The 18924-nt window shown below is 38.8% G+C and overlaps 1 protein-coding gene across 1 annotated transcript; it reads left to right on the top strand.

The window, feature by feature from the left end:
* Positions 1–5746: 5746 nt before the first annotated feature.
* On the top strand, positions 5747–8424 carry il12ba (interleukin 12Ba). The gene is made up of 7 exons (XM_086084972.1): positions 5747–5834; positions 5922–6203; positions 6283–6388; positions 7418–7650; positions 7740–7912; positions 8060–8181; positions 8328–8424. The coding sequence occupies exons 1-7, from the start codon at positions 5747–5749 to the stop codon at positions 8335–8337; spliced, it is 1014 nt and encodes a 337-aa protein (XP_085941098.1). The 3' UTR covers positions 8338–8424.
* Positions 8425–18924: the final 10500 nt, after the last annotated feature.

Below are 18924 nucleotides of genomic sequence, written 5' to 3'. Positions count from 1 at the left end.
ACTTACAGTTTTTCTTTGTAGGGGTGGTTTTTTTTGTTTGTTTTTTCTGGGGGGTTTTCTGTTTTTTTGTTTGTTTGTTTTTTCAAATCCTAACACACTAAAATTGCACAATTATTTAAACTGACACACAGAGAGCAAAATCTTCTCAAGTCTCCAAAACTTTTTACTCTCACTTTCTGCTTTACACACATTTTGCAATTCAAAATGTCACTTTTTATACATTGTTCTCTTCATAAGGTCACGTCTTTGCCATTTCAAAACACTGCCATCCTAAATGACAGCACATGAGCTCACCGTCTAATTATTACCATATCAATCAGGAAGTAAGCACTATAAATAGACCGCAGGTGAGCACCTTTGTGTGGCAGAGAGAGGAAGCGTGAGTGTGAGAATGAAATGGGGGAGGAAGAGTGACGGCTAGTGGTAGAGCTCCACTAGCAGTTTTTTTACGATTGCTTAAGCACGAAATCCAAAACAGGGCTCAGATTTTCAAAACACTACACACAATTATCGCAACCATGCACACGAGATACAGTACATCTCAGATCCTGTGCAAAAGGAATTACTCTTGTCAAAACTCTAAACACATGTATAAAAACCATCTTATGTTACCATATGACATACAGACGTGTCATAAGGATTAACTCTGTTTGAACCAGTTACACACTGCTATGTTTAACTTAATAAATTTTTAGCGAAGTACACAAAGAAAGTACAAATACACAATATAGTAAATTAGTCAAACACAAGATCAATGCTACACACTATTGAAAATATAATTAATTTGCCTTCATATAACCAAAAACAGCCAAGATAGAAAATCACAACAAAATGTGTCCCAACACTATAAGCCCAAACAATAGACAAATACAAATATTGTACTCCTAAAAAAAACTAATAAAACTAAATTAAATAAATCGCTGAGTTCAGGGGCAAGCAACTCTGGTCCCAGAGAGCCGCAGTCCTTTGTCTTTTACATGTCTCCCTCCTCCAACATAGGTGAGGATCCTTATCACGCTTCTCCAGAGCTTGCTGATGAGTTGATCATTTAAATCACCTATGTTGGAGGAGGGAGACATCTAAAACACTCAAGACTGCGGCTCTCAAGGACCGGGGTTGCCCTAACCCTGGCCTAGTTAGATCTGACCATCAAATTTCATCAACATCGCGGGCAATATCCTCGTTGTTGTTGTTGTTTTAACCCATTGTCTTGTTGGAAGGCCTCCCTTAGAATCAATGCATGGATGATGACATTATCAAATAGTTTTGGACGACAAAGTTGCATTTGACAAATTTGGTCTTCTTCTTTGAAGATGTTCTCCTTTTTCAGTTCTTACGCTACCTCCTGCCCGTCCTCCATAGATTCCCCCTCTCACCCTCACTTTTCTTCCTCTGACTTCTGGTGAACTTACCTGCTGCATTTTTGTGTTCAATTTTGATCGGTTTGTCTACAATAAAGCAATCATGTGTTGAAACAGCTAGTGTTGTACATGTGTTTAATCAACTGGCTCATGTGTGTGGTGATTTTTTAGTCAGTGCTTGCCCGGAAGTGACATTATGACATACCTCTGTGTCTAATGTATAAATGTGTATTCAGTCTTTCGCAAATCATTGTGTGTTGTTCTGAAAAAAGCGTGAGGCTGACTTTGTGCTTATAGTGGTGAAAATCTGGTCCAATGTTACTCTCTTTCGCTCTTTCAGTGTAAGTGTTGATAATTATGGAATTATTTTGTTTTCAGTATTTATTCAATCGTAAGAAACTGTAACATTACTGTGCCTCATGGTCTTCAATAATAAATCGGTGCATGATTTGGTGTGGCAAATCCAGCCACCTTCTTGTAGAGGTTGTTATCTCAAAACATACTTATCACCATCAATACAAGATAATATTGTAGTCAGGTTACTCCTCGCTCCAAACGTTTTGCCATGTTTGTTTACCTCTGCTCGTGTTATTTTGGTGTGTTGCAATGACAGGTCAAAGCTGCCTATCGGTTTGTGCGGTGGTGAGACGAGTGGGCCCGTATTTGGGCAAGGAGGCCACTCATGGGCTTATTTTTCGGACTGGTCACTGACCTTAGGGTGCCAACTGTCGGAAGTGGAGTCAATGCCGCATTTGTGGGTAATGCGGATATAACTTTCGAGACCGACGTGCGGGGGTGGATGGGGGGCAGGGGGTCGTGGGGGGAGTGGGGGCTGTGGGCCGGTGGGGTGCCTGGTAGGCCTGCCGTGCCCCGTCCTGCTGCGTTGGGTTGGGGGCACGGGCCGTGTTGGGGTGAGGGGCGCTCCTGGCTCCTGGGTTTGCTCTCCGGCCGGTGGCCCCGGCGGGGCCCGGGGGTTGTCCCTTGGTGCTGCCGTGGCCTGGGGGGCCCTGAGGTGTTGTGCTTTCTCTGTCCTGGCCGGAGTCGACGGGTCCCCTCTTTGGTGGCGGTTTTCATGCATGCCAGATCCACCACACCAGCATCTATCGAAATTCAAACACTATCTGCTTCTTCCTCTGGTCGTTGAATCGGTGAAGCTGATCTTACTCTGCTTCATCTATCCTTCCTTCCTTTCCTCAGTCTCTCCTTTGGTCTCTTGAAGTCTCCCTAATTTGTTGGAATTGAGATGTTTCTGGCGTTGGTGAAAGACTCTGGTTGGTAACCCGGTGAGTAGTAGGTAATGTCTGGTCGGTGCTGGATTTCACTTTCCTTTCTTTTCCAACTCTAGCTGGATTCTGAAGTATTCGGTTTAGGTGAACGGTATGGGATTTTTTATTGGTTTTAGGTGAACTAATGACTACACACTCACTCGCACGCACACACGCACACGCACACGCACATGCACATACAAAATAAAAAAATAAAAAAGACCGAGGTGCGTGTGTGTGCATATAGGCGTTCACTGTTTCCCGCTCCATGATTACTGCACAGGTGTGCCTTATACTGCAGTTTTGGTTCAGGTGCAGTTTTGTTTTATTGGTGGGGGGTTCTGGGGACTGGAAATTTTGTCAGTACTAAGACCACCCCAATAAAGCAAAACTGCACCTTGCGGAGTTACCTTTTATTGTGGACAGTCAAAGGCACACCTGTGCACTAATCATGTCAAATCAGCATCTTGATATGGCACACCTGTGAGGCGGAATGGATTATCTCGACAAAGGAGAAGTGCTCACTATCACAGATTTAGACTGGTTTGTGAATAATATTTGAGAGAAATGGTGATATTGTGAATGTGGACAAAGTTTTAGATCTTTGAGTTTATCTCATAATAAATGGGAGCAAAAACAAAAGTTTTGCGTTTATATTTTTGTTGAGTGTATATACAATTGAATACAGTGAAACAAAGACATATTATTTAACATTCAAAATGATGAACGTTATTCTTTTTTTTTGGGGGGGGGGGGGTATTCTCTCATTTTGAATTTGATGCCTGCAACATGTTCAGAACAAGCTGGGAATGGGTCAACAAAAACACTGTGAAAGTTGATGAATGCTATTTAAAAAAAACAAAAAAAAACATGTTTCGAACACTTCACAGGTGAGTGTCATGAATGTGTCTAACAGGGGCATCATCAAAAGGCTTTCAACGTACAATGACAAAGAATTTAGGGATGTTCTCCTCTGTGGTCCATAATATCCTCCAGTGGGTGACACTATCAGAAAAAACAGGATACTTCTTTATCTATTCTTCCTCTTCTTTTTTGCACTCACTCACTCACTCACTCACTCACTCACTCACTCACACAAACATGGTCTCCCAGGTGGGGAAGTGAACCCACGCCAACCTGCGTCATAGGCAAGTGACGGTACTACTCCGCCTCCTGGAGGCCCTATTCTTCCGCTTCTTATAGTACTATTGGGGAAAATGAAAATGAAAAGGCATTACTGGTTTGCTTCTTTGAGCTGGTGAGGAATGGACTTGGCACAGTGAAGGTTACCTTGTCGTCTTACACAGAAATCCATCTTGAAGTAATCTGGACTCTAATCTTGCCCATCATTGGTGTCTGTTATGTATATGTATAAAATTCTTACATAAATGTGTCCATCCAATCTTACAAATCACTCCCAACTACATCCTAAGACCGTTGCTGCTGACTGGATTGTTTGACTTGTACGTGTGTGTGGGTGCATGTGCTTGTGCACGTGACTATGTTTGTGTGTACATGCGTGTGTGAAAAAAGTTGAGTTTTATTCAACGACCTATGACTAATCACTCTGACTCAGTCCAAATCATCGCAACATGGCATTTCAATTCTCGGCCTCAGAGCAGATCCAAACTAAAAGAACAATAGGTATGAATAACTGTTACTCACCACCATAGAAAATGAAAATTTTGCAATATGAAGACTAAAAAAAGTGAATGGAAACCAAAGCAGTCATTTTGAAAAAGGATTAACTCTGTGTATGTCTAAAATGTCAGTTACTTCAAGGTATCTGTACTCGCGACGGTGGACGATATCAGTATCGGCTGCCCTCTTGTGGCCATTTTATGATGAGGAACTACAAATTTGAAGAATAGAAAATTGCCATTCATTTCATATGATTTTTAAGGAAAAATGTTATGTTGGGGACTATATATAGGTTTTTCTTTAAAATTATCTATCTTTTTTTTTTTATATATTATGTATCAAAATGACCCTCTGTGCTTGGTATCAGTATGGCTGTTGACTCAAAAGTTGTATCATTGTGAAAACATATGGTATTGAACTCCCTAGTTATATTAAGCTACATAACTCATGGCTCACCTTAGGGATGGATACAGTCAAATGGTTGTGTAATTTAAGTCAATTTAGTAAGGTTGAGTTATTAGCATCATCTTAAACCGTACACAGCTTGGAATTTGTCAAATTAACAAATGCCTTATTAATGTTACAGGTTCCATTGTACTTAAAAAATTTTTTTAAAAAGCCCTTTCAGTGAGTGTGGTGCTGAGGCATTACTCCAGGCTTGAAATATTCTTGCTTATGAATGAAATCATTAAAGGTAGCAAGAAAGGAGAACAATTTTTCAGTGTGAAAGTTAACGTGACTGCAATCCGCACAAGAGTGTTAATGCTGTGGTGGAAGTGACAAAAGGTGGTTAAAATGAATAGTACGCTTGACAACTGCAGTTCCTCGGGAGTTTTCTGGGGAAATTTGTATACGAAAGGTCACTCTCCTGTATAAAAGTGAGTGGACAATTGCTGTGATTGCCAATGCATCGACATCAACATCAAAGACGAGGTAAGATGCCACTCGTGACAACTTTCCATAAATGCAGGATGTAACTGTTTATGTTTATCTCAACAATGAATGTGTTTTACTATTAGATTTATCAGCTCTGGTGCTAACATTTGTATTCATAATGTCAACACAGTGGAAGTTGAAAGGACTCCCACAGAGTCCATTTCAATACATTTTCCTGGTTTGGAGTGGAATTAACACTTTTTAAATAGTTAACCAGTTTACACTGTGGCAGAGTTTTTTAACTTAGTTACTTAGCTTACTTTGGGTAACTACGCAGAGTTGGTTTAACACTAAATAAATTATCTCTGTCAAATAACTCCAACACTGACCTCCATTTAAATCAGACAGTGTTAAAAATACACCCTAGGGGGTTGAAAAATCAACAAAATGTTAACGCTCCAATTTTTGCTGTAAAGTGATTGCTTTGGATTGGAGTTATTTATTCCTAGAAGCAATGATATTTAGCACATTAGAAGAAGAAAAAACAGGCCAGCAGGTCAGGAGGATATCTTTGTGCATAAATAATATCACCTTTCCATACAGATGAATCTAATTGACTTCAGCCTTATGTGTGCATTTCTGCACGTGGGTTATCAAACCCCACTGAACTCATGGACACTCCAACCGAACGGTAGGTTTGATCATCGTGAAAGCACTTCTGGTGAAAGTTCAAGTGATTCCCCTCTTAATATTTTTGCTGTGTGTGTTTTTTTTTTAGTTTTGGTTTTGGAAGTAAGTGGTCTGCGGGTTCAACAAGCCCTCAAGTGCTTGCACTCAGCAGAGGGATTAATGAATGGCGATGACAAGGATATAGTGTGGAAGAAGAACGGTAAAGAAGAGCCACAGAGGGGTAATTCATACCTGGTGCAGCTAGAGGAGAGTTTAGGAGGAGGCAGGTACAGCTGCTATGGCAAAAACGGATCTCGTCTCAATCACACGCTCGTCCTGATTCAAGAGGACAGCACCAAGAAAAGGAAGATTCTGATGAAAACGGATATGGGTAAGTCCCTTTGTAATCACCAAAAACAGTATTTCAACTCTCATGAAATGTTTGTGTTGATATGTCTCCGCATGTGTAGAGGATTATTTAAAGTGCTCAGCTCGGAATTTCGAGGGAGCATTCCATTGCTCTTGGACCTGGGACAAGACTCGTGTTGGAAAAGTGGCACTTATCAGAGCTGGACGGTAAACTCACACACTGAAGCCATGTTTCCTGTGGCAACGTCCAATAATAACACACTGCTCAGACTCACGGCAGCGCTGAGAGGAACAGACAAAAATATTTACTTTACGAAGCTGAAAATCATTTCAGGGTGAAGGTGCATCTTTGGATTCAGTTCCACATTAAAATAGTCATAAATGATGATGAATGAGTTAGTGATAAACCAATATGGTTTTTCCAGGGCCGATACAGATTATTTGTGGTCTAGGAGGCTGATAACTGATATTTCAAGCCGATATTCATTTGCAGTAAAAGAGAAAATATTAGCGTAAAAAACAAACAAAATAACAGTTTTTGTTTTAATTTTTAACATAAAGAATAGACAGCTTTGTTTAAAAGTTATTACAAAACTTGAAGGGAGCTTCCAGGGCCAACAGCATGTGTTAAAAACTAAACAAGTAAACAGTTCTCTAAAGTTTTTTTTAACTGAAGTTTTCCAAAATTTCAGCATAATTTCTTAGTTGTATTTATTTATTTTTTAATATTTACAAATAAAAAGCTTGGGGAGTTCCCAGTGTCAGCATCATCTTTTATTAAGTGGAAATTTAAATAAATCCATAAATGAAAAGTTCCCTGTATTTCAATGAGCGACAAATGCATGCGAAATTGCGAATGTACCGGTAGCTAATTCGTGGTTTTCGTCAGGGTTCGTAAAAGGTTTCAAAAGAACTTTGCAGACAGTGAAAAATTGTCTGAATATGTTCGAAATGTCTTTCCGACAAGTAAAAACTGTCTGTGAACATTTTACAAATCCTGATGAAAACCCTACATTTGCTACGTTCGCAAGCATTCACCGCTCAGTGAGATGCCAGCTTTATCAGCCTACAGATTTGTAAAAAGGCCGATGCCAATGTTTGTCAAAATGCCAGATATCGTCACCAATAATCGGGCTGGCCGATAATCGGTCTATTCCTAGAATGAATGATACCAAATGCTCCTGGCAAAATTTTGGAAGCAAAGATTCTGAATCTACTTTTGTTCTGCTTATTCAGAGGCTCAGGCGTTGCATGTTCTCTGGACGCCAGTGGTCAGGATTGGACGTGCTCCTCTGATCAGAGTCATGTCAGCTGCTCAGTGGATGCCACCGGGGACGGGATCTCCTGTGTGGACATGCGTCACTGCGCATTTGCGGAGGAGAAACAGCAGATCTTCCTCACAATCTATGTTAAGACTGAAGAGTTCCTGGTGGAGAACTACTCCAAACACTTCTATTTGTCTGAAATTGGTAATTTTCTCTATCTTTTCCCCAAGACCTCCTGCCCTAAATGGAGTCTCACTCGTCCTTTTTTCCCTTCCTGTGCTTTCCTTTAACAGTGAAACCTGACAAAGTGAAAATCAAGAAAGTCAACAGCTCGATGATAGAATTGGCTTACCCGAGCTCCTGGAGCAGTCCCTACTCTTATTTCCCCCTCACCCTCCAGGTTTCACAGAGCACACATGGGTGTAAAAACTGTGACAATCCCTGTGATAATTTAGCTAATGAAGAGGTAAGGATCACATAGTGGGCAAAATGACTACAGCTGTAAAGAATGGTGTGTAACTGTTTTAGATACCACACAAGTTAGGGTTAGGTTTAGGGTTAGGGCTGGTGTTAGGTTGAGATAATAAAAAAAAGTGCTTTATCTCTTTATCAGATCGTGATGGTGAACTCCTCAAGCACTTGCCTGTTTGAGGTCAAGAGCAAATCTAAGACCGTTTGTGCTCGAGCCAAGGACGCTCTCTGCAACTCGCAATGGAGCGAATGGAGCCACCTCAGGTCAGTATCTTGGCAGGGATTGTGGCCATTTTACCGAGCTTTTGAATGTCCCACTGGTTTTTGGTTTATAAACCCTGCTATGTAGCACTTTTTTCCCTCTGAATAATAAAGATAAAATACTAATTTGTTGACTATTTCTACTTTAGTACAGATTGAGGAAGAAGCGAAAAAGCAAGATGATGAAACATGCCAGAGGAGAATGATGTCATAAATTAAAAGGAACACCTGAACATCTGTAGAAACAATATTTATTACTGTATATTATTTATTACTGTTCATGTTTGTTTTTGGAATAAAATGCTGTTTGCTTATGTAATTGAAAATTGTCTGCCTAATTCATACACAAGTAACTCTGCACCACAATGACAAAATACATTGGCTCCATTTTGTAATGAGTGAGTGAGTGAGTGAGTGAATGAATGAATGAACGAATGAATGAATTGTTTCGGTTCCATACATAACACAGAAAACACAAAAATCATTCCAAACAAATCAATTAATAACCAAAAAAGAAATAGACTGAAGCACCAGGTTTATTGTTGCCCATCCAATCCTGTCCAATGAATCATTGAGAATCACAACAGAGCAAATAAATACTACACTTATATTACAATTTCTAAATGTTTTGTATTATATTAAGGGCACTGTAAGCATGAATAAATTCACATTTGACATTTTTCTGAAACCCTAACTGAGAAGTACACAGCTTCAACACATCATCAAGTGCATTCCACAAATGTACACCCAAAACTGAAACACATCTGCATTTTATGTTGGTCCCCACTTTACATGTTTCTACAACAACAACAAAAGGCATTTCAAGTGTTTTCAAATACACAATATCCATACATTTTAAATTACCAGACCCTTTAAAGAATTGACTAGTTGACTCTCTGTCGCCAACCTTATTTATTATTCTAATTGCTTTTTCCCATAATTTAATAATTAAATTCATTCTATGTTTGTTTTATATGTATTTGCCAAACTTCAGCGCAATATGAGATATGACGCAACACAAGAATATACTTTCTTATTTATGAAATCCTTTTTACTTTATAAAGAATAGCCACTGATTTAGGTAATTTCCGTCCGGTGTATCCTGTATCTGTGGCTTCCAACACATTTTATGATCAATAATCACACCCAAAAACTTTGTTTCAGTAACTTGTTCAATCTCAATACCATTTAAATTAAAATGTATATAACAGTTGATCTGTGTACTACCAAACACCATAGATTTAGGACTTATTTTTCACTTAATGCTTATTACTGAACTTATTTCAAGCAAACCATTTTTAACACGATCAATCCCGTTCTACAGATTTTATCTGACCAACATATATTTGTATCATCAGGGAACGTTACAAATTTTAAGATATTCGAACCAGTGCAATTATCATTTAAATAAATTATGAATAACTTAGGTCCCAATACTGAAACATGTGGAATACCACAGATTACTCTTCTCAGGTGTGATTCAGCATGATTTATTCTTACACATTAAAACCATCGCAAGCTTCAGTATTGTATTGAGTTTGCTAATCAGGAGGTTACCTCGATCACGTGCACGGTATGGACCAATGTTCCCTCTAAACTGCGCGCGTGCGCAATCGCGCAATGCCCGCACATTCTCAGCGCACAAGAAAATCTATCCAGCGCATAAACAACATCAACATAACGTATTAATTAATATCTAATATTAGACTTAATCTAATCTAATTAATTCGCCCAATAATATTGTTTTTTTGTTTCTCACTCAGTGAGTGACATGTGTCCAGCCAATGATACGATACGGTTCACTTACGGTACGAAGCCAATCATGGCATTGACGGTGCTTGCGTCTGGGCCCTGCCTATATGCGCCGTGCAGGTTAGCTAGCAGGTTAATAGATGCTAATACAAACCCCGCATCATGGCGAAACGAACAGGCAGCGACACATCCACTCACCAAGCCACAGTAAAAAAGAAATGCAGTTCTTTTAAGATGGAATGGTTGTCGGAGTATGTGCAAATTGAAGAAAAAGAGGTGAAATTGGGTGAGATTTTTTATTTTTCAAGTGAGAAAGGTCTACTCTGCAAAACATGCAGCGATGCCAAAGTAGCAAGTGAGTTTTCAGAGGGAAAAATGTGGATTGAATGGAAGCTGGACTTGTCTTGAAGTGACACATTTGGACCAGCTGATGCGCATAAAGTCAAAGCAAGAAGCAGACGAAGCCATCAACCTGGACAAAGTGTACAACCATTGGAGAAGTGAGAAGGACAGACGTGAAAAATAAGGTAAAATTTAAGTCAGATTTGTGCATATTCTAGTGACGGTTATTAAGATTTTGTCTTTATGGATATTAATCATTAAATGTTGTTACTATTAGATCATTTATGGGTAGTAGAAATGCCAAGAACAACTGTGTAATTAGATATTTTACAGACAAAGTGTTACAGGAATTTGCACTGCATCACAAGCTACAGCACAAGTCATTGTGCAAAATGTGAATGTTTTAATGTGAGCAAAATGTTATGTCTGAAAGGTGTATATGTCTCTTCCAGAACAGGACCCTCAGCCAGGCCAAAGCAGGACTCTTCCCATGGCCAAAGCAGGACTCTCACATATTGTATAACATTTACACATCCCATTTTTCTGATTTTTGTCTTTTTTTTAAGTGGACCAAATTACTTATTTAAAAATAAAGCGTGCATATCTGATGTTGCTCACAGTAGTCCTCAGTTTGCTCAGGGAGCTTGTGTGTATGCCCAGATACATGAAAAAGGGAACATTGGTATGGACATCATGCAGTTTATTTTTCTGTTCCTCATTTTCAAACCAGATTGACTAGTATGTGGCAGTTTGATGAAAATTCCTCTTACAGCTCTGTGTTCTTTGGAAGGGGATGTGACCTGTGTGGTGTTTTAGCCACTAAGTGTCAAAATAAATACATACAGTAGTACAGCCTTCCTTAAATGATAGACACCTCGGGCCATATCAGTTCAATAAAAGTATCTATCTATCTATCTATCTATCTATCTATCTATCTATCTCTGTAGCTAGCAAGTCAGCTTTTCAACATTTCTCCAAGTAGGGTTGCAAACGCTCATCACTGGGGTGTTACCCTCAAAGATACTGTTTTTTTAACCTTGACTCTTGGATTAACTAACCTGGGATCATATCCATTCCATGTCTTTTTGCCACCAAGGGAAAAAAAGTGCACACAGTTAGACTAAAATAAGCCAGATAAATAAGCCTTACACTTTGGTGGGCAGAAGCAGCTTACTACTAAGATACAACAGCTAGTAGAAGTATACAGAATCAATGATTGCAAGAAAGGGGACATTATAGTCAGCAGACCTTTATTTAGACATAACGCATTGAACAATGTTAGCTTCAAGATAAAGTACAAGTGATATTTATTGTACTTCCAAAACTAGTTTATTCAATAAGGGAAAAGCCCAAATGAAGTGCAGCATACCCACGAAACAGAATGACACAATAGAATGGTCAGTAAGGAGGAAGCAGGGAACTCTTCCCACTACCTGGAAAAGCAGAAGAAGTGAAGCAATAGTGATTTGATATATCTCAGATGTCTAAGCGAAAAGCAAAAGCAACAATATAATTTTTTTATGCATGCCCAGTTTTTACACAATGGCAGTTTTCTGAATAGCACAAAATTCTTGTAATTTTGTCCCAAATCAGGATTTTCCTTTGAAGTGTGATAACTTAGTCATTTATGAATATTTTTTTCACTTTCTAACCTATCTATACAAATATAGTTTTTATTTTTATTTTTATTTTTATTTTGTAATGCCCCCTATGGACAATAATAGCAGTGTTATGCTAATAGCAAGACTAACTATGCTGTATATATATATAAAATAAAAGACTAATTTGAATATTTCACATGACATAGTTAGAGGCTCAAACAAGTCCATAAGTAATAACAATATAATTTTGTTTATGCATGCCCAGTTTTTACACAATGGCATTTTTCTGAATAGCACAAAGTTCTTGTAATTGTGTCCCAAATCAGGCTTTTCCTTTGAAGTGTGATAACTTAGTAATTTATGAATATTTTTTTCACTTTCAACCGCTCAAAATGTTCAGTGGCATCAGACCTATCTATACATATATAGTTGGGTTTTTTTTTATGCCCCAATGGACAATAATAGCAGTATTATGCTAACAGCAAAACTAACTATGCTGTATATATATATATATATATATTATGGATAGATATAAATCAAAGTAAAATATTTCATGACATAATTAGATCCTTGAATAAGTCAATAAGTCGTAACAAGATATTTTTTTCTTTAGAATAAGAAGGTCAAAGTCACAATAACTGATTTTGATGACCGAATTTATGAGTAACACTTTAAAAAAAAATGCACAATTCTAACTACTTTTTTTTCCCATTTAACATTTCATGCAATTGGTCTTGATGTGTTTTTTGCAAATGTAAGTTCCACATTTTGCGCAAAACGTTTGAAGCCCGAAGTGGCTTTGTGCAAAGGCCACATTGTTTGCGCTTAGACGGGGGTCCAGCACGCTGCTCTGCATGCTCTGCATGCTCCACCTGCTCCACCTGCTCCACCAAGCCTTCGGCAGAAAGCTTTGCTTCCTGTTTCAAAATTTCAGGCCAAATTAGAGCCTTGCCTAGTTCCTCAAGCCGCTTGAAGATTTTCTTATGGTTCGCTGTATGATGCCCTAGTTGGAAAACAAATCTAACGCAGTTTCAGGGCTGCTGATTCTGGCTACTGCGTAGAGGGTTGCCCCGTGGTTAGGAATGGGATGGGGGAAATAATGTGTGGCCACTTCGTGAGTAGGAGACCATAATAGTTTTTTATTTTTTGAGAGACATTCACTAATTTCTTTGCCCTGATCGGCCGTCATTTTCATCATCCTCTGCCTCCCAGTCGTGTTCATCTTCGCCCCCCACCCCTCCCCCCTCGCTCTCACCTCCGCGATCATCCCCCACCTCGTCATGCTCATCTCCGTATTCATCGTCATCATCCTCTTCCTCTAGCGTCCGAATAAAATTCTTCTTCGGAATTAGTACTTTCTAAAACGAGCCGAATCGCGCCCTCCAATACCATCTTTATAGCCATTGCTACCAGTTGTGGTGAAAGAAATGCAAAGTAGTGATCATCGCGAGAACAACGACCTCAAAAATGCCCAGAACCAATAAGAGTAAAGAAATTCCAACACCCAACCAGTAAGAGTTCAAATTCAAACAATAACAATAAACAAGTGCATTTTTTTTTTAATTTGTGGGCAGTACCTTTGTATTTTCTTGTGCACACCTGCAAATATGCATGCCCAAATAGACTGAAAGTGAGCTCAGACACATCAACACCAAACTTTTTTGTAATGCCAACCGTTTTTATCACATTCATTTTGAACAATCTGCATAAAAAAGCCAGAAAATGGACAAATAACACCGACGGGTGGGGCATTTCTCACCTGTCCTTCTTCTTCTCCACAGTCAAATTGATGCTGGTCTTTACATGCTAAGGCTGGCAAAAAGGTCCATGTATACTTCAGCCCTTTTATCCATATTGCACCACTGTACACCAATGGGCGGATTTCATTACTGGTTCTTAAAAAAGGGCGCATAAGCAGTACCTATGATTCTATATTCTAACACCATGCATTTCATTAGGCGTTATAGTTGATTCTATTATCCAAAAAACATTTAGTTCTCATTTGGCGCTACTGTACACAGAACCATTTGATAATTGATGGTTCCATAGAACCTCTAAGATTTAATATTATTGGTGTATGCTGTACTTTCAATCTTTGCATGCAACCTTAATTTTTCTGAAAATGTAACAATTGAATGAATCTATTTCAGTTCCAGTGAATGCATGTGAGAACATTAAAATGTGCTGTATTAAAGGGTACTAAATTGTGGATTTTTTAACCCATTTGATGGTTTATTAGAGAGACAATTTGGTAGATGGAAATCAATAATTGGCAGCTTAATCATTACCATATGAAATCATTTCCATAGGAGGCATGTTTGTATTTTGTGGACGCTGCTGTATTCCTTGCAGTATGCCCTGATCATTAGACGTATTGACCGTGCGATTGGGAACTTGAAGAAGCCACCCTCTTATCTGGATACAACCAGTGGAATCCGGTTACTGGGAGTCGCACATTAACACATGGGCTAGGCAAAGCTGCCCTCCTGTGTGGGGGCGGGCCAAGAGACTATAAGAGTAGGAACTATTTTGGACACATTAGACCCTCTTCCGCATGTGGCAGAAAAGGGTCCACTGCCTCGTCTCAATCTTTCTGTTATCCATTCAATAGCTCAACTGAGGTTTATACCATTTTCAAGCTTATTGTGAGCATTAAAAATAAAGGGACCAGTAGGTGTTCCCCAGAATGTTTCAATAGTTAATATTAATAATATATAATCAACTGGTCACTCTGGTTTATATATGCAAGGTATAACTTTTTGATACATAGTACACTCACTGGAAACTTTTGTACGTGCAAATTCACAGTGTAAACAGGCTGAATAACTACATCTTTGTAGAATTTTTTTTTTTAAATGGTTATAAAATAGTGTTTTGCTTACCTGCTATATCATTACCTTAATAATATAATATACAGGACATGTTTTTCAGTTAATGAGCATGGGATCTTGGAGGTTTTCCACCCTGGAGAATGACAAGGGCAATTATGTCACACTTGTTCTCCTGGACCTTACAGCAGCTTTTGATATGTTGGATCATAATATTCTAATTTCAAGATTACAGCACGTTGTAGGTATCTATGGTTGTGCGCTAGAGTGGTTCAGGTTGTACCTTGCTGACAGAACAATGTGTGTACGTCTTGGTAGCTCAGAGTCCTGTCTTGCTCCCCTTGTGTATGGTGTGCCTCAAGGTTCAATTCTAGGGCATCTTCTTTTTTTATTATATTTACTGCCTCTGGGATCCATCCTTAGAAATCATGACATTTATTTTCACTGCTATGCTATGTCCCTTTAAAAAAGAATGATGGTGACTCCCTAAAAGTCTTCTTGCTTGTGTTAAAGACATCCAAATTTGGTTGGCGTTACATTTTTTAAACTTTAACAAAGACAAAACAGAAGTAATAATATTTGGCCCAAGTGCCTCTTGTGAGTCTATGGAGCCACAACACTGGCAATAAGATTTGGTATTAGGAAGAAGAAAAAAATCATTGTAGAAAAAGCTGCAATGACATTGAAGCAAGTATTGGCATTGTAAAAGGTTGTATTGAAAAATAAAATACAGACATAAAAAAACAGTATTTTCTTTAAGCATATTTTTTTGTATTATAATGTATTTTTCAATGTCAATTTGCAGATATTTTTTTTACACTCTCGTTTTTTCGAGTGTCACAGGTTTTCAGTTTCAACTCTGGTTTTTATGAGTTCCTGGTGAACTTGTATCCATGAGTATTGCCTTTAGCCAACAGAGGGCGCGCTCTCCTCTCTCCTCTCCTGAAAAGCTGGAAGGCGTTCTCACGCTCAAAGCCCCGCCCCTAATCCCAACCCCGCCCCCCATGTTAAAACACTGCCAATAAATTGAAACTGAAAAAACAAGAGAAGTGAAACTGAAAACCAGAGAATTGAAACTGAAAACATGTGACACTTGAGAGAAAAAAGAGAGTGTAAAAAAATCTGCAGATTGGCATTGAAAAATACATCATAATACAAAAAAAATATGCTTAAAGAAAATAGTGTTTTTTTTATGTCTGTATTTTATTTTTCAATACAGCCTTTTACAATGCCAATACTTGTTTCAATGCCAATGCAGCTTTTTCCACAATAAACCATACAGAATCGAATTGTCAGTGTTGTGGCTCCATATGAGTCCCCTTCAGTAGACTTAGGCACACTAGCACCTTATACAAAGTAATTTGTTTCTAAATTGGGTTTTAAGATGAACAGTGGTTTTATGTTTGACCAACAAATTGGTGCCGTACTAAAATCAAGCGTTTTATCACTTAGGCAACTTGTTAAAGTTAAGCCTTTTCTTTTAAATGAACACCTTCAAATTTTGATCCATGCTTTCCACGCCTGGATTATTGTAATGCACTGTATTTTGGAGTTAGCCAGTCTTCTATGGCACGTCTTCAGCTGGTTCAAAATGCAGCTGCTCGCCTTTAAACTGATGCAGAAAGAGGGACCACATTACCCCGATTTTAGCCTCCCTCCACTGGCTGTGTGTGCATTTTAGAGTCCATTTTAAGATTTTTCTATCAGTCTGCGGCCCAAAACTAGAGATTAGTCTGCCTTTTAGAATTAGACAAGCCCCCTCACTGTCCACTTTTAAAACTTGTCTTAAAACCAATTTGTATTCTATGGCCTGTAACACGGCATGAGACTCAGCTCTTTTAGTGCTTATTCATTTGTTTTACTCTGGTATGTTTTATGTTTTTATTTCAACTGTCAATCTATTATGTTTTTATGTCCACTGTACAGCACTTTGTATTCAGCTGCTGTTGTTTTTAAAGTGTTTTATATATAAAGTTGAGTCGAGTTGAGTTAAAAACAAACAAAAAAAACCATGAATGTAATAATACTTTTGGTACAGGGATAGAATTAAATGATTTGTTTACTATAGTCAGTTTTAGCAGATTTGGCCGACATCCCGATTCTTGAGCAAATGTTTAAGGCATTTTTTAGAGGTCAAATTGTGATATTATTTGAAGAGGATGATGATGTGCATGATTAGAAAGACCTCACCAGCACCATTGACTAGTAACTAACTATTAACTTGGTGATTTAGCGTAAAAATTAATGCCATCTTTATGTCCACCAGGTTCCCCGTTTGATGTCTCCAAACGGGATCAATTATATGCACAGGTTGTTCCCTCAAATTCACAAATCATATTGACCTTGGCCACATTGGTTCACCCTGTTCATTAGGTTGACGAGCATATAGGAAACTACAATTGACATGCATGACTTTTATTTATTTATTTGTTTGTTTATATATATATTTTATTGTTATTCTTTTTCAACCAGTTCAGGATGTACCCCACTTACTGCCCAAAGCCAGCTGGGATAGGCTGCAGCGCCCCCCGCGACCCTTGTGAGGACAAGCAGTTAAGAAAATGGATGGATGGATGTTATTATTTTTTTGCAGGCTGCTTCAATGCGCCAGTCACATGACATTTGAGATAATCTGATGCTGACAAGAGGCAAATTATGATTGCCTTGCAATGTCCCGTTTGCGCCACTAGATGGAAACGTTGCTCCAAATACCCTTGATGGAGTTTTTGTGTTGCACTTTCAAACGCTAGTAAATACGTTTGTTTTTTTATTACAGTATGCTTAAATAAACTCTATATTTTCAATGACTTGCAAAATACACCAACTGACTGTATTATAACTCTACATATTAAATAAATTAGAGCCTGCACTAATCTGCATATTAAAAGCGCTTACACGCACGCTGCATATTTGTCTCATTTTATGGCGACTAGAGAGCATATTGTTCGACGCGAGAGGCACTCTCATAAACATATGTCTGAGTTTTACAACGGGTCATTTTATGAGTCTCCAATCCAATCAGGCCATTATTATCATCTGCCCAACCTTTTTGATATACGACAACATCTGGCGGTGCATGCGGCCGTTCGCTCTAACAACTCCTTTCTGATCACTTAGCTCCTTCGAGATGAGTTTTAACGCAGATGTTTTGATGGCCCTTCCCATATGCGCTCACACACACACACACACACACACACACACACGCACACTGTTTGACACATGCTTTGTTCCACAGCCAGAGATAGAGTGTGTTGCCAACCTTATGTCTGCGTGGGTGCCACGGAGTTAGAAGATCACAGTGTTGGGGATCATCAGGGCCCAAGTGACATCTCTGTTTATGGAGGGCGATACAGTGATATTTGGGCTAAGTGTGTGTGCGCTACACGGATATAAATATAGGCACCCATGGGGCCTTCGCTGACCCGCATGCCGACCGAGGCAGGCGGATCTGGAGAGCCACAATCAAACAAATGTGCTGAAGGATAACTCCGACCGTGTGCGTGTTTGTGAGAGTGTGTGTGTGTGTGTTGCTGTTATTCATCAGCATTGAGAATATTGTGTACTCACGTGGGGAGGCGCTCCCATTTCTCCTTCCACAGCAGGAGACATAAACAGATAAAAGAAGACATGATTGCTGCTTGTTTAGACTTTAAACTGGAACATATTACGAAATTTTGCCATATGTGCATGTTGCAACTAAACTCATCATTTAGAGGGCTGCCATTCTGCTTATCATTTTTCACTCCACTCATTAAGGAAGATCAAATCATTATTCATTCTTAGTTAAGTAATGTATATATATATATATATATATATGTGTGTGTGTGTGTGTGTGTGTGTGTGTGAAATTTTGTATTTACGAAATATACGCTCAATATAGAGCAAGACATTAAAGACCTCTCACAGTACGATTTACACCTAAGAAGCATGTTGTTTAAAAAATAAAAAATACAATAAAAAAGCAAGAGAGGCATATTGTTTAAAAAAAATCTGACAGTGTCAAACCTGGGTATATCATTTTTTTATAAATGCAAAAATGTTTGCTCCAGGGATCTCATTCAGGCGTGTGTGTGTGTATGCATGGCCAGAGTAAAATCCTTCTTCAGGAAATCATTTTTGAGTGTTGTGCACATGAAGTGTGATGCATTTCTTTCTTGTTATTCCGTGTCTGCACTTATTTCTTGGCTTGCGGCGATGCTGTGGGACAACTATAAGACGCAGCA

The sequence above is a fragment of the Leptonotus elevatus genome, chromosome 9, assembly GCF_054856555.1.
Source record: "Leptonotus elevatus isolate MCC_2025b chromosome 9, RoL_Lele_1.0, whole genome shotgun sequence".
NCBI lineage: Eukaryota > Metazoa > Chordata > Actinopteri > Syngnathiformes > Syngnathidae > Leptonotus > Leptonotus elevatus.
The sequence above is the reverse complement of the archived record's forward strand: the minus strand, read 5'-3'. Positions and strand labels throughout refer to the sequence as shown.